General features: G+C 40.7%; 1 protein-coding gene across 1 annotated transcript in view; it reads left to right on the top strand.

The window, feature by feature from the left end:
- Positions 1–390: 390 nt before the first annotated feature.
- SLC26A3 (solute carrier family 26 member 3) overlaps positions 391–15,735 on the top strand; it is a 28,352-nt gene continuing 13,007 nt past the window's right edge. The window contains exons 1-11 of the mRNA XM_061197590.1: positions 391–515; positions 1,025–1,164; positions 2,363–2,473; positions 2,726–2,898; positions 4,285–4,449; positions 5,866–6,018; positions 6,473–6,555; positions 10,254–10,401; positions 10,512–10,625; positions 10,731–10,808; positions 14,745–14,840. Coding sequence (XP_061053573.1) covers positions 391–515; positions 1,025–1,164; positions 2,363–2,473; positions 2,726–2,898; positions 4,285–4,449; positions 5,866–6,018; positions 6,473–6,555; positions 10,254–10,401; positions 10,512–10,625; positions 10,731–10,808; positions 14,745–14,840 — 1,386 coding nt within the window. The remainder of the gene's footprint in view (positions 516–1,024; positions 1,165–2,362; positions 2,474–2,725; positions 2,899–4,284; positions 4,450–5,865; positions 6,019–6,472; positions 6,556–10,253; positions 10,402–10,511; positions 10,626–10,730; positions 10,809–14,744; positions 14,841–15,735) is intronic.

Raw genomic sequence — 15,735 nt, forward strand, 5'->3', positions numbered from 1 at the left:
TTGAGATCTCGCTTTACAAGTCAAAAATGCACTCACTGGTTAGTAGACTGAGTCAATTTCTATTGCTTTTTGGCAATCTTTTAAAAATAAATCAATCAAAGCCCTTGCTTACTTACCCGACGGAGCTGTGTCCAGCTCCTTGCAGTAAAAAGCGATTATCACAGTCGCAAAACACAATCTAGGTCCCTTAATCCAGCCGCTTTTGATCTCAAAAGGTGGTAACATTCAGTTCAGAGCTCACTCATCTGTAAATTGCATCACATTATCTCCGAGTTATTTAAGAAGCAAGCTCTGTTTGGTTTCAGGCATTTTTAACCTGCTAAAGGCAAGAAGGGTTTGCCACACAGTTCCAAAGGTCTTCCACCTACCACAACGGTCAGAGAAAGCAGAATGATCGAACCCATCGGGAATCAGTACGTCGTGGCCAGGCCAGTGTATTCCGCAAATGCTTTTGGGGAAGAACATAAGAAGAAACACAGACATCATAAGACACTTCTGGATCATCTGAAAAAGTGGTTCCGGTAAGATATTTTTTTAAGGTACTGGCATTAAGAGTAAATGAAGCACTTTCTCTGAAATTTTTAAGCTTCCAAGCTCTTCTTTCTAGCCCACAGTCTCCAAAGTCTTTTTATCTTTGGTTTCCAAACCTCCTACTTCCTGCCAGGGCTAGAAAAGTAGTCTCTGAAATGAACACCAATCTCGGCTCTCAACACAATCTCTCCATATCAGAGGACTGATAGATGAGGACGGAGGAAAATTCTCCATCAAAGTGTTGTAAAGTCAAGCTGAGGATGACAAATAATTTCTATTGTGGCTAAAGAAAAGCAACATTTTTCTTAAAAAAAAAATCCTTTTGTGGTGGTCAATCCTTTGGGGGCAGTTGATATGGGTAAGGAGGTGAATGTTAGTGGGAAAGTTAGTGAAATGATAATATATTATTATCTTTACCAATTTTCCATTTACAATAGGTACTAAACTTAAAATTGGATATTAATAACTGAACGGTGGCTTTCAATGTTTTCAGCTGTTCTGCACAAAAGGCCAAGAGAATTGCCCTCTCTTTGTTCCCCATAGCATCTTGGTTGCCAGCGTATCGCATAAAGGAATGGCTCCTCAGTGACATTGTTTCTGGAATCAGCACAGGGCTGGTGGCTGTACTGCAAGGTAACTTTTTTTTTTTGAGATATAATTCATGTATCATAAAATTCACCCTTTTAATGTGCACAATTCAGTGTTTTTTGTGTATTCACGAGGTTGTGCAACTATCACCACTAACTAATTGCAAGACATTTTCACTACAACCATCCCCCAAAATCTCTTGCAATCACTTCCCATCCCCCCTCCATCCATCCCTCGGCAACAACTTTCTGTCTCAATGGATTTACCTATTCTGAGCATTTCATGCAAACAGAGTCACAGAATATGTCGTCTTTTGTGTCTGGTTTCTTTCACTTAGCATAATGTTTGCAAGTTTCGTCCATGATGTACGGGTACTTCATTCCTTTTTATGGATGAATAATATTCTACTGTATAGATATACCACATTTTGTTTGTCCATTCATGAGTTGATGGACATTTGGGTTGTTTCCACGCTGTGGCTTTTATGAATAATACTATTATGAATACTTGTACACAAGTTTTTGTGTGAACATGTTTCATTTCTCTTGGGTATATATCTAGGAGTGTAATTGCTGTGTCATATAATAACCCACTAGCAATGGTGAGGGTTCAGATTTCTCCACATCCTTGTGAACCCTTGTTATTGTCTGCTTTTGTTATTTTAGCTATCCTAGTGAGCATGAAATGGCCTCTCTTTGTGGTTTTGATTTGCATTCTCCCAACGACTAATGATGTTGAGCATCTTTTCATGTCCTTACTGACCATTTGTACATCTTTGGAGAAATGTCTGTGTAAATCTTTTGCACATTTTAAAATTAGGTTATGTGTCTTTTTATTGTTGAATTGCAAAAGTTAATTATATAATTCTGGATAATAGACCCTTATCCAAGATACGATTTGCAAATAATTTCTCCCTTTCTGTAGGTTGTCATTTCACTTTTTTGATAGTATCCTTTGAAGCACACATTTTTACATTTTGATGGGGCCCTGTTTATCTGTTTTTAATTTGGTTGCTTATGCTATAGGTGTCACTTCTAAGAAACCCATGCCTGATCCAAGGTCACAAAGGTTTACACCTAAGTTTTCTTCTGAGAGTTTTATAGCTTCTTACATTTACATCATTGATACATTTGAGTTAATAAAATAATTTTTAAGGTACAATCTTAAATACTTGAAGAACCTAATGAAAACTTCTATGATCCCTTTGCATGAAATAAGGACACTGATGCTTGTATATTTACAGGTTTAGCATTTGCTCTGCTGGTCACCATCCCCCCAAGCTATGGGTTGTATGCAGCCTTTTTCCCAGTCATAATCTACTTTTTCTTGGGCACTTCTAGACACATATCAGTGGGTAAGTGAACTACTGGGCTAATTAATGCTCACATTCCTTTTCTTTATGAATGCCATTAGCCACGCATTGTATCAATTCCAAATTGTGCAGAATCCAGGAGAGGAGTCATAGTTTCTTGTAAGAATTAGGACTGGGGCTTGGGGAAGTAGACCAGAACTCCAGACAGCAGTCTTTTTATATGCTACATTATGGCTGAAAGACAACTGTGCTATAGGGAGACATAATGACTACAACTCGCCCTCTCTTTATTAGGTCCATTTCCAGTTCTTAGTATGATGGTGGGAGCAGTAGTTGTGAGATTAACCCCAATAGCCAATACAGCTGATCCGGCAGTCACTAATAGCTCAGTGGCTAATGATTCATCACTAGATGAGCATAAGGTGATGGTGGCTGCAACGGTCACAATTCTTTCTGGAATCATCCAGGTGAGTACTCTGTCACAGAACCTACCCTCCCCAATTTATGTGTCCTGACTGGTACACATCTTTGTGGTTTTTCTCCTTCCTGCCACCCCTCTCGACTCTTCCCATTAGTTTACATGCCTCCTTCAGTGGCCCATTAGAAATAATTTAAGAAGAGTCACTCACCACAACCAGAAGTGAAAGTGCAGATCTACTTTGCAAAGATGATTGAACATGGGTCTAGAGAGAAGGAAAAATGAGAGTGGGGAGGCACATGTGGTGACAAGTGAAATGCTGAATTCAATAATATACCTGGGAATTTATATACTCACTAAACAGAACTCTATGCAATAGAGAAACTGGCAGCTTGGGAACTTTTTTCTAATTCCTCATTGACTATAGTCTATTTGGAAGGGATGGGCGCTTAGCGCTTTGAATTGTCCTGTGTCAAAGATTTGGAGAAAGCTGAAAAGGATTATGGAGGGGTTTAAAGCCTCACTCCCAAGCCACACCCCTGTCACCATGCCTGGATTATGAAAATGTCCCTATCCTAAAGATGTTAGTAGTGAAAATGTCAGACTCCTCAAGATGTTGCCTAAGTTTACGGCTAATGATATTAGTAGTTAAGACCATTCCTTAAAGAAAAAGAAAAAAAGAGTCAATTCAAACCAAGACATAAGTGGTGGGTCTTCTTGACCAACAATGGGGTCAATTCAACAATGGGGTCAATTCAACAATGGGGTCCGAGTGCATCTCTGATCCTAGTGCCTTTGCAAACTCACAGCTCAGTTTGCATTCCGGGGACAGGAGTGGAGAGGTAGGCCAAGCATCTATCCATTTACTTTCTTGCAAAATCCTGATGCTTTGGGGGAATGAACCACTTTTGCCCTCATTTAAAATCAAGCACTTTTGATGTCATGAGCAGTTACGTATTTCCTAACGAAAGTCAAGCAACTTGTTTGAGGGAACCTGAATGGATGCTCGCCCATGCATGTGACAGCAGTTGTAAAGGGTAACTGAAAATTCCCTGGGAAAATTTATGAGGGCTGATGCTAGATAAGATTCTGCTATGAAAGGTTTATGGGTGAGTCTCCTAAAGATACCACGCCTTCAAAAGAGGGAAGAGAAGAAACCTGTTAGTTCTTGGGGATATACTGGACTGATGTGCTATTTGAACACCATGTAACATTCCACCTTGGGGTGGGGGGGGTTGGTGTTGGGATGGGGGAGGGAAGCAGAGGGTGGTACCTTGCATGGGAGGTTTTCCAGGAGGCAACAACACTTGCTTCTTCAAGACACAGGCGTGGAGGCTGAACCTCCACATGTTGAATCATTGCAGTAGCTGATCCTTCAGTCTGCCGAGGTGTTCTCTGAATCTACACTAACAAAGGCTCTGCCCTCTCTTTGCAGTTGCTCATGGGGGTTCTGCAGCTGGGCTTCGTGGTGATTTATCTGTCCGAATCCTTAATCAGTGGCTTCACCACAGCTGCCGCTGTCCACGTTTTGGTTTCCCAGCTCAAATTTATTCTTCAGCTGACAGTCCCAGCACATGCTGATCCCTTTTCAATTTTCAAAGTAAGTATTCCTTTTGCTTAAAAAATACGGAAATACACGAAATTCACTATCATGTTTCCAGGAGAACTTTCCTTTCGTGCCTTTGCTGCAGGACTTACCTCTAACTTCCAAGAAATCAATGGGCTGTGAAATGTATTCACATTAAGAAAAAGTGGCAAGGAGAACAACGCTGAAACTCTACCACAGCTACCATATACCACATCAGCTGATGTGAATAACAGAAATTAACTACCACTTCTCTTAGATTTGAGTCTTCAGTATTTTTAAAAAGAAAAAAACATCGATGCCCATTATTAAAAGTTTGTCCCAAGTTTTAAAATCTTTCTCAAAATCTTATTTTGAAAGAAATGTGCTGATTGAGTGGAAGTGCTTCCCTATTTCTAAAAAGCAGGTCTTGTTCTCTTAGAATTGAAGTTCTTCTGACTCTTATGCATCCCTGTTTATAAAACAAAAGGAAATTGGCCAATATGTAAATAGAACAGTGGTTCTTTCTTCTCTCCTCTAAAGGATGTTCTGTAGAACAGAGAGTGTTCTTAGTGCCTCTGAATTTATGTATTTTTGTCCTCATTCTTTTTTCTTTCTGAGGCTAGCTACAGGTTTGTCTCTTTTATCTTTTCAAAAATCCAGCTTTTAGTTCCATCGATCTTTTCTACTGTCTTTTTAGTCTGTGTTTCATTTCTTTCCACTCTGATCTTTGTTATTTCCTTCCTTTTACTGACTTTGGGCTTGTTAGTGCTTCTGTCAAGACAGTCTTTGGGAATCAGAGACAAACTCCCTCCAAATTGGAACCAGCCCTCTCTCACTCCCATCCAGAGCTATTCCAGAAGTGGAGTCTTTTGGGAACCATTTGGGATCCAGTTTGGACCTGCTTGAGCTGTCTGGATCCCACAGATATGGCACCCAACTGGCTTCGAGAATTGCACAGCTAGCCAGGAAACTAGTTTCCAAAAGTGACAGAGAGAGTCAACGAAGAAATATGAGGGGTCTGAACATTAAAAAAAAAAAAAAAAATCCAGGAATTAAGGGGATACATGCTACGAAAAACTACCAGAGGTCAAAGGTTATTCCCTGGACAGAGCAGTAGTGTTGATTGTGAAATAAAAAAGATGGCAACGAGACCTAAGAGCAGAAGAGACCAGTTATAAAAATGTGAAAAACATCCAAGAAAATTCAACACTAGACGAAGAGCATCCCTAAACCAGTGTGGTGACAATGCTGTGCTGACTTACCCTTCTCATATCTCCATGCTAGTCTCTACAATTACTCATGGCTAACATGAGCAGAACAGGGAATTGCTATCAATCTGTCAGTCGTTTCACGTCAATGTTTATTTTTATCTATTTGGAATTAATTAAGTGTTATATCCAAATTACACATTAATGTAGCACTTGGGTGTTTTTTACTTTTATACTTTAGGTACTAATTTCCATATTCTCACAAATAGAGAAGACTAATATTGCAGACCTTGTGACATCCTTGATTATCCTGTTGGTGGTATTTGTGGTTAAAGAAATAAATCAGCGCTACAAAGCCAAACTTCCAGTGCCCATTCCAATTGAACTCATCATGGTAACTGATTGTCTCAAGACTTTCTTTCATAATTCGTTAGTCTTGTGTTTTTATGTCTAAAGCCCTTCACCGTCTGTAGATCAGGATGTTTTAGTGGGACCGGCGACCTCTCTGCAGTTTCTGGGTATCATATTTAGTATGGTTTTCTCTTTATTCAGAATTTAATAACTTGCTTTGATGATTTGGGGTTTATTCTTTCCATGTAAGACAAGGATGGGGCAGAGAGCAGACCTCTGAGAATCCTAGTGAGAGACCCATTGGAATGGAGCTGTGGTTCTCAGCTTTGGTGGTACATTAGAATTGCCTTGGGACTTTTTAAAAAGTAGCCAAACCTGAGCTTGAGATTCTTATCTAATTAGTCAAGGGGTGGCTTTTGGCAATGGTATTTTTTTTTCAAAGCAAGACTCTTAGTTACATCTCCCATTTCTAACTTGGGCAATTTGCAACTTTGCAGACTGTGATCGCAACAGGTGTGTCCTATGGCTTTGACCTCAAAAACAGGTTTAACGTGGCCGTGGTTGGGGAGATGAAAAGTGGGTAAGTGTCTCTCTTATTATGGCATCGCCAAGCACTAATTAGAGAGTAAGCAGTAGTGACGAACGACTCCAAGCTGAAATGCATGAACCCAGCTCAGAACCCTCCCTGTATCTGGCATCCATCATGTATCCAGGAGGAGGGCTCACTACTCTCCTTCTAGGAGAGTGTCACAAAGGACATAGGGTCTGCAGTTCTTAACATCAGAAAGTTTCTCTGTGTGGAAGAACTCACAAACCAGAAGAGAAGGGGCTCACACGCAAGAAAAGTGAGATAATGAAAGTAGAAAAATAGGCAAAGTAAACTTGCTCCTCCCCTTAAAAGGAACGGAGGGAAACCAGATTTCCTTGGCCATAAATTACTATAAACAATATGTAGTGTTTTGTTTGAGGTTACTGGAGCCAAGTTCCGACAGTTCAAAGGAGACACTGAAGGAATACCTGCCACACGCTGCTTGAGCAATCCAGATGGGCACACTCTGTCCTTTCTGAAGATCAAGTTTAAGACAAGCCCAGAGCAACTCTTAGCGCTGCAGAAGGATGGGAGGCACAGCTTGTACAAGGAATTTGAAAACGTATTCCATTGCATTTATTGGATTGAGGAGGGAGATCCAGTTTTGTGCTCTTTCCTCTCTCTGCCCTCTGGCCATAGCATCAATTTCTTCCAACTTGCTTACCAAGGAAAGGTGGTATTCCTGTAAAAAAAAAAAACAAACCCTCCCTCCCTCCCCATGCTTAGGAGTATTTGAGAATTATTCCAGGAATCAGCATTTATATGCATTGCATTGTTGACTTTAACTAAGTTCTATTAAAAGCAAATATATATTTTTAAACAAAAAATATTTTTATCATCAGATAAAATTGTTACACTTGTAATATTTGGATCACAAATATCACTTTTAATTTAAATGGTAGAAATTAGGCTGAAGCTGAAAGACTATTTCTAGGGTTTCTCTCCACTCTGCAACTTTCAAGTGATTACGCTTTATTTAAACATTTTGGGAGACACAAACTAGATAGATAAGTAGATACAAAATTAAAGAGGATCTTGCCAGAAAGGTTTTGAAATAAAAGGTAAGAACACTGAGTTACAATCTTAGAGACATTACTTAGTAACTATATTTTAAATGTCAGTGGACCTCCCTCCATAGTGTGTGTGGGTGGGGAAAGGGGTAACTCACATTTATAGGTCATTACACTCTACAGAGAGGCAGTGTAGCCCAGTAAGCAAACTCATGCTTTCTAGAGGCAGAGTGCCTAGGATTTACTTCAGACTCACTTCCTGATCTTGGGCAAATAAACTCTGTGCCTTAATGTCTTTGGCTGTAAAAATGGGGCTACAAATAGCACAGGTTATTACATAGGGTTCTTGTAAGGATTAAGTGAGTTAATATGTGTGATGTCCTGAAGTGCCTGGCCTACTGTAAGTGTTCAAACTGCATTACTGCTGTTCCTAATTTAGCACCTAAATTAGGTACTAGGCACTTTACATGCTTTTTTTTTTTTAATTAATTTATTTATTTATTTTATTTTTGGCTGTGTTGGGTCTTTGTTGCTGCGCCTGGGCTTTCTCTAGTTGCAGCGAATGGGTGCTACTCTGCGGTACGTGGGCTTTTCATTGCAGTGGCTTCTCTTGTTGCGGAGCACGGGCTCTAGGCACGCAGGCTCAGTAGTTGTGGCTCGTGGGCTCTAGAGCGTGGGCTTCGGGAGTTGTGGCGCACGGGCTTAGTTGCTCCGCGGCATGTGGGATCTTCCCGGACCAGGGCGTGAACCCGTGTCCCCTGCACTGGCAGGCAGATTCTTAACCACTGTGCCACCAGGGAAGCCCCTACATGCTTTCTACAGTCCCATTTTTTCTGAGTGATAATCGAGTGAGCATTTTAAATTTCTGATGATTGCAAATAGAAGATAACTGGAAGGTAACGATTGCTAATTATTGCTAATCTGTTATTAATGAATATGACACCTTAGAAGTGACTTTGTGAAGCCACATACACTGAATGCAAATAACTTGGCTGAAGGAAAGAGATCATTGAAATAGTAAAGGAAACACGAAAGATATATTCAGATTCCAGAGGGACCCTGTAATAGTAGCTTACAGGTACTTTGTACTTTACAGTGTGTCAACAGTAGTCACATTCATTATTTTATTTGACCCTCCCACAAAAATTATGAAGAAAAGAGAACAAGTGTTATTATCATCACTTTACAAATGAGGAACCAGGGTAAGTAGCAGAGCCAGGAAATGAATCAAGTTTTCAGACTGTAAATCTCCATCACACCACTCTGCCTATGGTGATTAGCGGCTAGAACAAAAGAATAATAGCAGGCTTCTGGTTATTTTGGTATAAAATGCAAATTATAATTGTACCACTGGTTTTAGATTATATATAATGTTCCAAGCTAACTTTCTGATTTATGAAAGCTGCAGAATATGAAATAATAGTACTTCTTCAAAATTAGAGCTAAAAATTTATTAACATTCACAAAACATGAATAGCAATTAAAAAAGAGTTGAATGGACCCAATTAACTTACCTCCAATAAGTTTTAGGTCAGAAACAGATGTTTATAGGAGCTGAGCATTTTAGTAAATTGATGTTGAGTTTGGGATATTTGGACTTTATAATACAATTAGTAAATATTATTTAACTGCTCTAAGTTCATGAGGCACAGGCACAGGAGTATCCTCTGTGACTTGAATGTTTCCCTGACACTATCTCACTTTAAATGGAAACCCGCCCTCCATCAGGGCCACAGTTGGCTCTAGAAGTTCTGTGGAGTGCGGGGCAGAGTCTACCGCCCATCTGTTTGCTAACAGTTTTCCATGAAAGGTTATCATTATCAATGAAGGGAAGAATTTCTTGCTTTTCTTCTCTCAGAATTGTGTTTGCTCCAAGAGCCTTCATCCATGGATAGCTATTGGAGGCATAATGGGTGATACTTTGCAACCCAATGTAACAATACAAGTAGGATCTGAGACATTTTGCACAAAGCTTATATTGATCTAAGTGTACACTATAGTGTGGCTATGCTAGCAAAATCATATCAGATTTATCACTATCACTGGACTAGATTTACACTCATATCAAATACAGGCAGCATTGCTTTTCAACAGTAAGGTAACAGATTCCAAGGTTTTCAGTGGTGCTAAATTCTTGCTAGTCATACTCCAAAGGCACAACTCAGCCTAGATTGCATTCATTCATTCGTTGACTTGCCCAACAATTACTGACCACCTGATATATGCTGTGAAGGACCACTGTTGGTCCTGGTCATAGAATAATGAACAAGTTACAGCCCCTGCTCTGGGTCTGGATGGAGAGTTGGGGGAGAGAGGGGCAGGGATGGAAACAGGAGGCATCAAGAACTGGGGAAGCATAGAGAATCTTGCCTAACCCTGACCTTGGGGGTGAGAAAAGACTTTCTGGAGGGAAGGATAAGGACGAGGGGAATGGTTCAGGGAGAGGCAACAGCAAATTAGAAGCTTTCAAGGTGAGAGATGATGGGTGATGAGAAACAAAGAAAGCTTGGTATAGTTGGAGTATAAATTCTGGGAAAATGGTAGTAATTAATCAAGATGTGGAGGAGGGGTAATTGGGACCTCGCTAAGGAATTTGGACTTTTCCTGAGAACAAATGGATACCGTTGAAGGTTTATAAGCAGGTTGGTGACATTCTGACTTGCTTAATTTCAATTTCAGGTTTCAGGCCCCTATCACACCTAACGTGCAGACTTTCCGAGATACCATCGGAGACTGCTTTGGCATTGCCATTGTTGGCTTTGCAGTGGCCTTCTCTGTGGCCAGCGTCTATTCCCTCAAATACGATTATCCCATTGATGGCAATCAGGTAAATATAAACCGACGCCGGGTCTAATTAGGCAACTTTATATACTATTCTGCATGCATAATATCAATGGTGCCGCGTCTAAAGAAGATTCTTCCTTGTTCTCCCATCAGGAGTTAATCGCCTTGGGAGTGGGTAACATATTCGGTGGATCGTTCAGAGGATTTGCAGCAAGTACAGCCCTCTCCAGATCAGGGGTCCAAGAGAGTACAGGAGGCAAAACCCAGGTATTGGAGGATGTTTGCTGTGAGGGTTATCCTAGCATGAGTCACTGGGGATGCGGAGCCCGGGGGGAAGTTGAGTCTGTGATGAGAATGCTCTCATCTTCACAGATCGCTGGCCTTCTCTCTGCTGTCATCGTGCTGATTGTCATCCTAGCCATTGGATTTCTTCTGGAGCCTCTGCAAAAGGTAGCACTCCTCTCTCGGACTGCCATCTCTCTCCTTTGGGTGATGAATCAAGGACCCTGGTTCTTAAACTGAGGAAGCACAAACTAAACTAGGGAAAATGAGTATCTGCAAACTCTCAGGTACTCTTCTTAGCCAATACTCTATGGGCCAAAACTATTTCTTTTTCTCCTGGCACTATCTTATGAATGTTAGGAATGCAAATATCCAACAACTCTACCCTTGCAACTCATACTCTGCCTTATCAACTCTCCTCTTCAACCGCTATGTTTGTAGCCCCAGATATAATTAATGTTTACATAGGAAGGCATCCTGGCACTGCAGCTTCGATATGGATTGACTAAAGTGAAGATTTTCTTAAAGGTTGAGGTCATCAGGCCCTCTATTGAATTCAGAGAATGGTGCTATCAGCCACACAACCTGTTCTTAGGAATACGCCCTGCAGCTCCCAGAGTTTGGTTTGACTCCAAGACCGAAGCTGTCAGATTGCTGGATGGGAGCAAACAGCTAGACTTTGACCTTGTACCTTCACCTCATGCTCCTCTGTCCATCTCTCCTGAACTGTAATTTTTTGAGGGTGTAGTTTAATGCTTTGTCCACCGTGGCAGCATCCAGGTTACAAAATTAACAGCGGGCCCTAGAAAATACAGGATCTGTAGGAAACCAGATGATGGTCAATACCTTGTTCTTTGTGGTGTTAATTTGACTTTGAGGGAGTACAGGGGGCACTGGCTCTAGTCCTGTAGATGTACTTCTAAGCGGCTCGGCCGCTTATTATCTGTGTGTTTTGGGCAGATTACTTAACCTCTCTGAACCTCAAGTTGCCCATTTGTAAAATAGGGAGGGAAATAGTCCCCACCTCACAGAGTTGTTGCAAAAATTGAATGAAATAATGCACGTGAAATATTTAGCCCAGGGTGTGGCACATGATAAACACTTTATAAATGATAGCCTTTTTTTTTTTAATTTTATTTATTTTTGGCTGCGTTGGGTCTTTGTTGCTGTGCAGGGGCTTTCTCTAGTTGTGGTGAGCAGGGGCTATTCTTCGTTGTGGTGTGTGGGCTTCTCCTTGCATGGGCTTCTTCTTGTGGTGGCTTCTCTTGTTGTGGAGCATGGGATCTAGGCACGTGGGCTTCAGTAGTTGTGGCATATGGGCTCAGTAGTTGTGGCTCGCAGGCTCTAGAGCACAGGCTCTGTAGTTGTGCCGCACAGGCCTAGTTGCTCCGCGGCATGTGGGATCTTCCCGGACCAGCAATTGTACCCGTGTTCCCCTCATTGGCAGGTGGATTCCTATCCACTGCGCCGCCAGGGAAGTCCCAATGCTAGCCTTTATTGTAAAGATTATTATTGTTGTTGTTATTCTTATTCTACAAACATTCTATTATACCTCTGACTACAAAGGACATAGAGATAGGACACAGCCCACCAAAGTCTGTTGGTTGTTATCTAGGCCTTTTTCCTTGTTGGTTGGTAGCTGGAACATGAGTTTTGTCCAAGGTTTCTGGAGTCCCAGTGCAGTTATCCCGAATGTGGCCAAGCAGAGCACAGTACTCTTTGCTAAAATTATGCGTTCTTCCTATGCTAACCTACTGATTTCCAGAGGAATGGCATAAAATGGGTCAAAAAGTCACCACCAAAGAAATAATGTGTATAAGAATGTATATCTCAATAAAAATAAATGCACGCACAGCTCCCCAACATAGAGAATTCTGCCCTGTGTGCTTCGTCCCATGTGTATCCCTGGGCTCTACCTCACCCACTTCAATTGGGAGAAACTAAAAAAAAATTGCCATTTAAAATCCTATCTCTTTCGTGAATAAACCACACCAACGACACTGTCCAGGATGCTAATCAAAGGCCCTACTTTGTAAAGGAACCATGTGACAATTCCTTCTTAGACCATTGTGTCTGTAATGTTTTTGTTTCATCTGAATAACTGGTCTGCTTCTTTTTATCATATAAGGACAAAATAACCCTTCATGATAGCTAAGAATGAACATTCCTTGAGCGGTTACTAAGCATCAGCAGAGTTCTAAGCATTTTGTTTACAATTAATCCTTTATATCAATTACAGTATGGATACCTGGTTCCTGGTAAAATGATTCCCCTTTTCCTGTCTATGGCTTCTCAGGGCTCTGTAATCTTTATTTTTCTTTAAAGGGCTCTATTGTGTATGTATTTCACTGTAAATTGTTTCAATGTTTTTTTAATTTTTAAAAAATTTAAATTGAAGTATAGTTAACTTATAATGTTGTATTAGTTTCAAGTGTACAGCAAAGTGACTCGGTTATACATATACATGTTGTTTACCCATTTTCAAGTTGTTTTTCCATGGAATACTGACCAGGTGGTAAATAATGCCTAAGGAAAAGAAAAAATATGTCTCTTCTGCAGGTGGTACTTAACATGTTTTATAGTAAAGTCCCCCAAAGCAGCAGGCTTATTGTACAGAGTACTGTGAATCTTTCACACAGCTACCATGGCGGGGGGGCAGGGCATCTACATAGCTACACTACAATATCAAAACTAATACATTCACATCAGTACAGTACTGTTAACCAGATTACAGACTTTATCCAGTTTCCCCCATTTTTTAACTGGTGTGCATTTGTGTGTAATTTCCTTTTTAAAGTCACTTAAGACAATATTTAGTCTTCTAAACAACAACCTCTATTCTCACAGTGAGTAAATGAGCTAGTCAGGCATTAAATTAAACATAACTTGTGAAAATAAAAAATGTCTAGATCAGTTAAACTATATTTGAGATAGGAAAACACAAACTGTGTTTGGTTTTTCTTTGTACATTTCTTTTACGGTGTGAAAGTAGTCAGTATACAAATTCCATAGTCCATTCAGAATCGAACAGCTGAATTGGGGGCAGGGGTTGGGGGCCTGTTCCTACCATTGTGTTAAAACCCAAATAAGGAAGAGAGCGTGCCATTCAGCATTTTTCACCTTAATTATCATAATTCCTGCAAGACAAATTATCTCATTTTGGCATGCCACGAAACAAAAACTTGAGCTTAGCGGACCACCCAGACCCTTCTTCGTGACTCTACTGTTCAGCGGTATCACCATCAGGCTTCTTAAAGGAGGCTGTGTTACTGCCTCTTCCACTCATTAGTTCACCCACTCATTCGCTGAATAATTATGAAGCCCCTCCCAAGTGCATTTACCACAGTAGGTTCTGGGGATCTAGCAGGGAACAAGACAGATAAGGTTCACACTGTCCCAGAGAGTCGGCCTCAAATCTTTGCGAACCTCTCTGTGATCTTCGGCTTCCTCTTACTAAATGACATGATTACTGATCATCATCCAAGGTTTGAATTCTGATTCCAAGACCCCAAGCTCCCCAAGTTCCTTTTTTTTTAAAGATTTTTTTGATGTGGACCATTTTTGAAGTCTTTATTGAATTCGTTACAATATTGCTTATGTTTTACGTTTCGGATTTTTGGCCGCGAGGCATGATCTTATCTCCCCGACCAGGGATGGAACCCGCACCCCCTGCATTGGAAGGCAAAGTCTTAACCACTGGACCACCAGGGAAGTCCCCCCAAGTTTTTTTTTAAACAAAGAGCAGCCCCCTCTCCCTACCTACAGTAAATAGACATACACTAGACCACCTCTGCTTGGGAAGAATTTCTTTTGGTCATAGGTCTTCAGATCTGCCTTTCTCTGACCCAAGGTACAGGCGAGTAAATGCTATCAGATCATCTATGGCATGTCCCTGTCACTGTGGTGGGGACAAAATCATGGCTGGGGACAGCTCACAGTCCCGGGGCTGGTGTATCGTGCATGGCATTGCACACCAGAAAAGGGTGTATCCTTTGATAGGCCTTGAGGCCCTTGAAAGGACTCACTTATTTACAACCTTCACCTTTGCTTCTATATGGTTATTGGATTATCTCAAAGTACATCTGCTCTTTATGTTTTTCACAGTCTGTCCTGGCAGCTTTAGCGCTTGGAAACTTGAAAGGAATGCTGATGCAGTTCACAGAAATACGAAGATTGTGGCGAAAGGATAAGTATGATTGTGTAAGTAGGGGCGATGGTATTTGAAAGAGAGGAATCAGAATGACATTTTAATGCTGATGTAAAATGCATATTTATATGGTAAACAAAGTGAAATTTTGTTTCTATCTATCTGTTCAAATAACCTGAGTTTGTTTTATTTGCTATCTTGAAACTACATACTCTAATGATTATTCTCTGGGATTTTAATATAAAAGGATGAGCTACTTACAAGCAGGAAATGGTCCATGAAACACAAGGAGAGAACTTCTTAGATCTGTTCTAAAAATTCTTGCAGTCACCTCTAACACCACAGAAACTCTCTGAATCGTAGGGTATGCATTGCTTCTGTTCTTCATTACATCATATGTTAGTTTCCAGAGAATCTGTGAAGAAAAATTCTGAACATTCCTTTTGGAAACACTCTATAAAGGCTCCCCTCGCTCTCAACATGCCTTGCTATGAGAAGCCCATGTCCCTAATTATATCAGGGTCAAAGTCTGTGGTGTAAAAAGGCTTGTTAACATAGCCTATGGTACTTAACAAGCATAAAGTAATAAACCACACTTGGTTTAGTTTCGCTGCTGATAGATCAGTGTTAGGGATTTTAACACTTTTTTGCCATGCTAGGAGTCTGGTAGAGACAGTAGCCTTTAATTAAATCAGCAGGCCAAAAGTAAGAGATTAGTCCAGGCTCTACCAATTAATTTGCTGATTTTGACAAAGAGCAGCTGGTTCTGGAATTTTCGCTGTGACAGATTCGATCATTTCCTTAACTGGCTCAGGGAAGGGATTAGAAATGGATACACTCTCTTGGGATTTTTGAAAAGATTTGCTTGTGTTCCTGCAGCTCAGAACCCGAGCCAGCAGAAATGACCTCAAGGCAGGTCCCTTCTGCTGTGCACTCCCAACTTCTGCT

Source organism: Eubalaena glacialis, chromosome 8 (assembly GCF_028564815.1).
Source record: "Eubalaena glacialis isolate mEubGla1 chromosome 8, mEubGla1.1.hap2.+ XY, whole genome shotgun sequence".
In the NCBI taxonomy this organism is placed as follows: Eukaryota; Metazoa; Chordata; class Mammalia; order Artiodactyla; family Balaenidae; genus Eubalaena; species Eubalaena glacialis.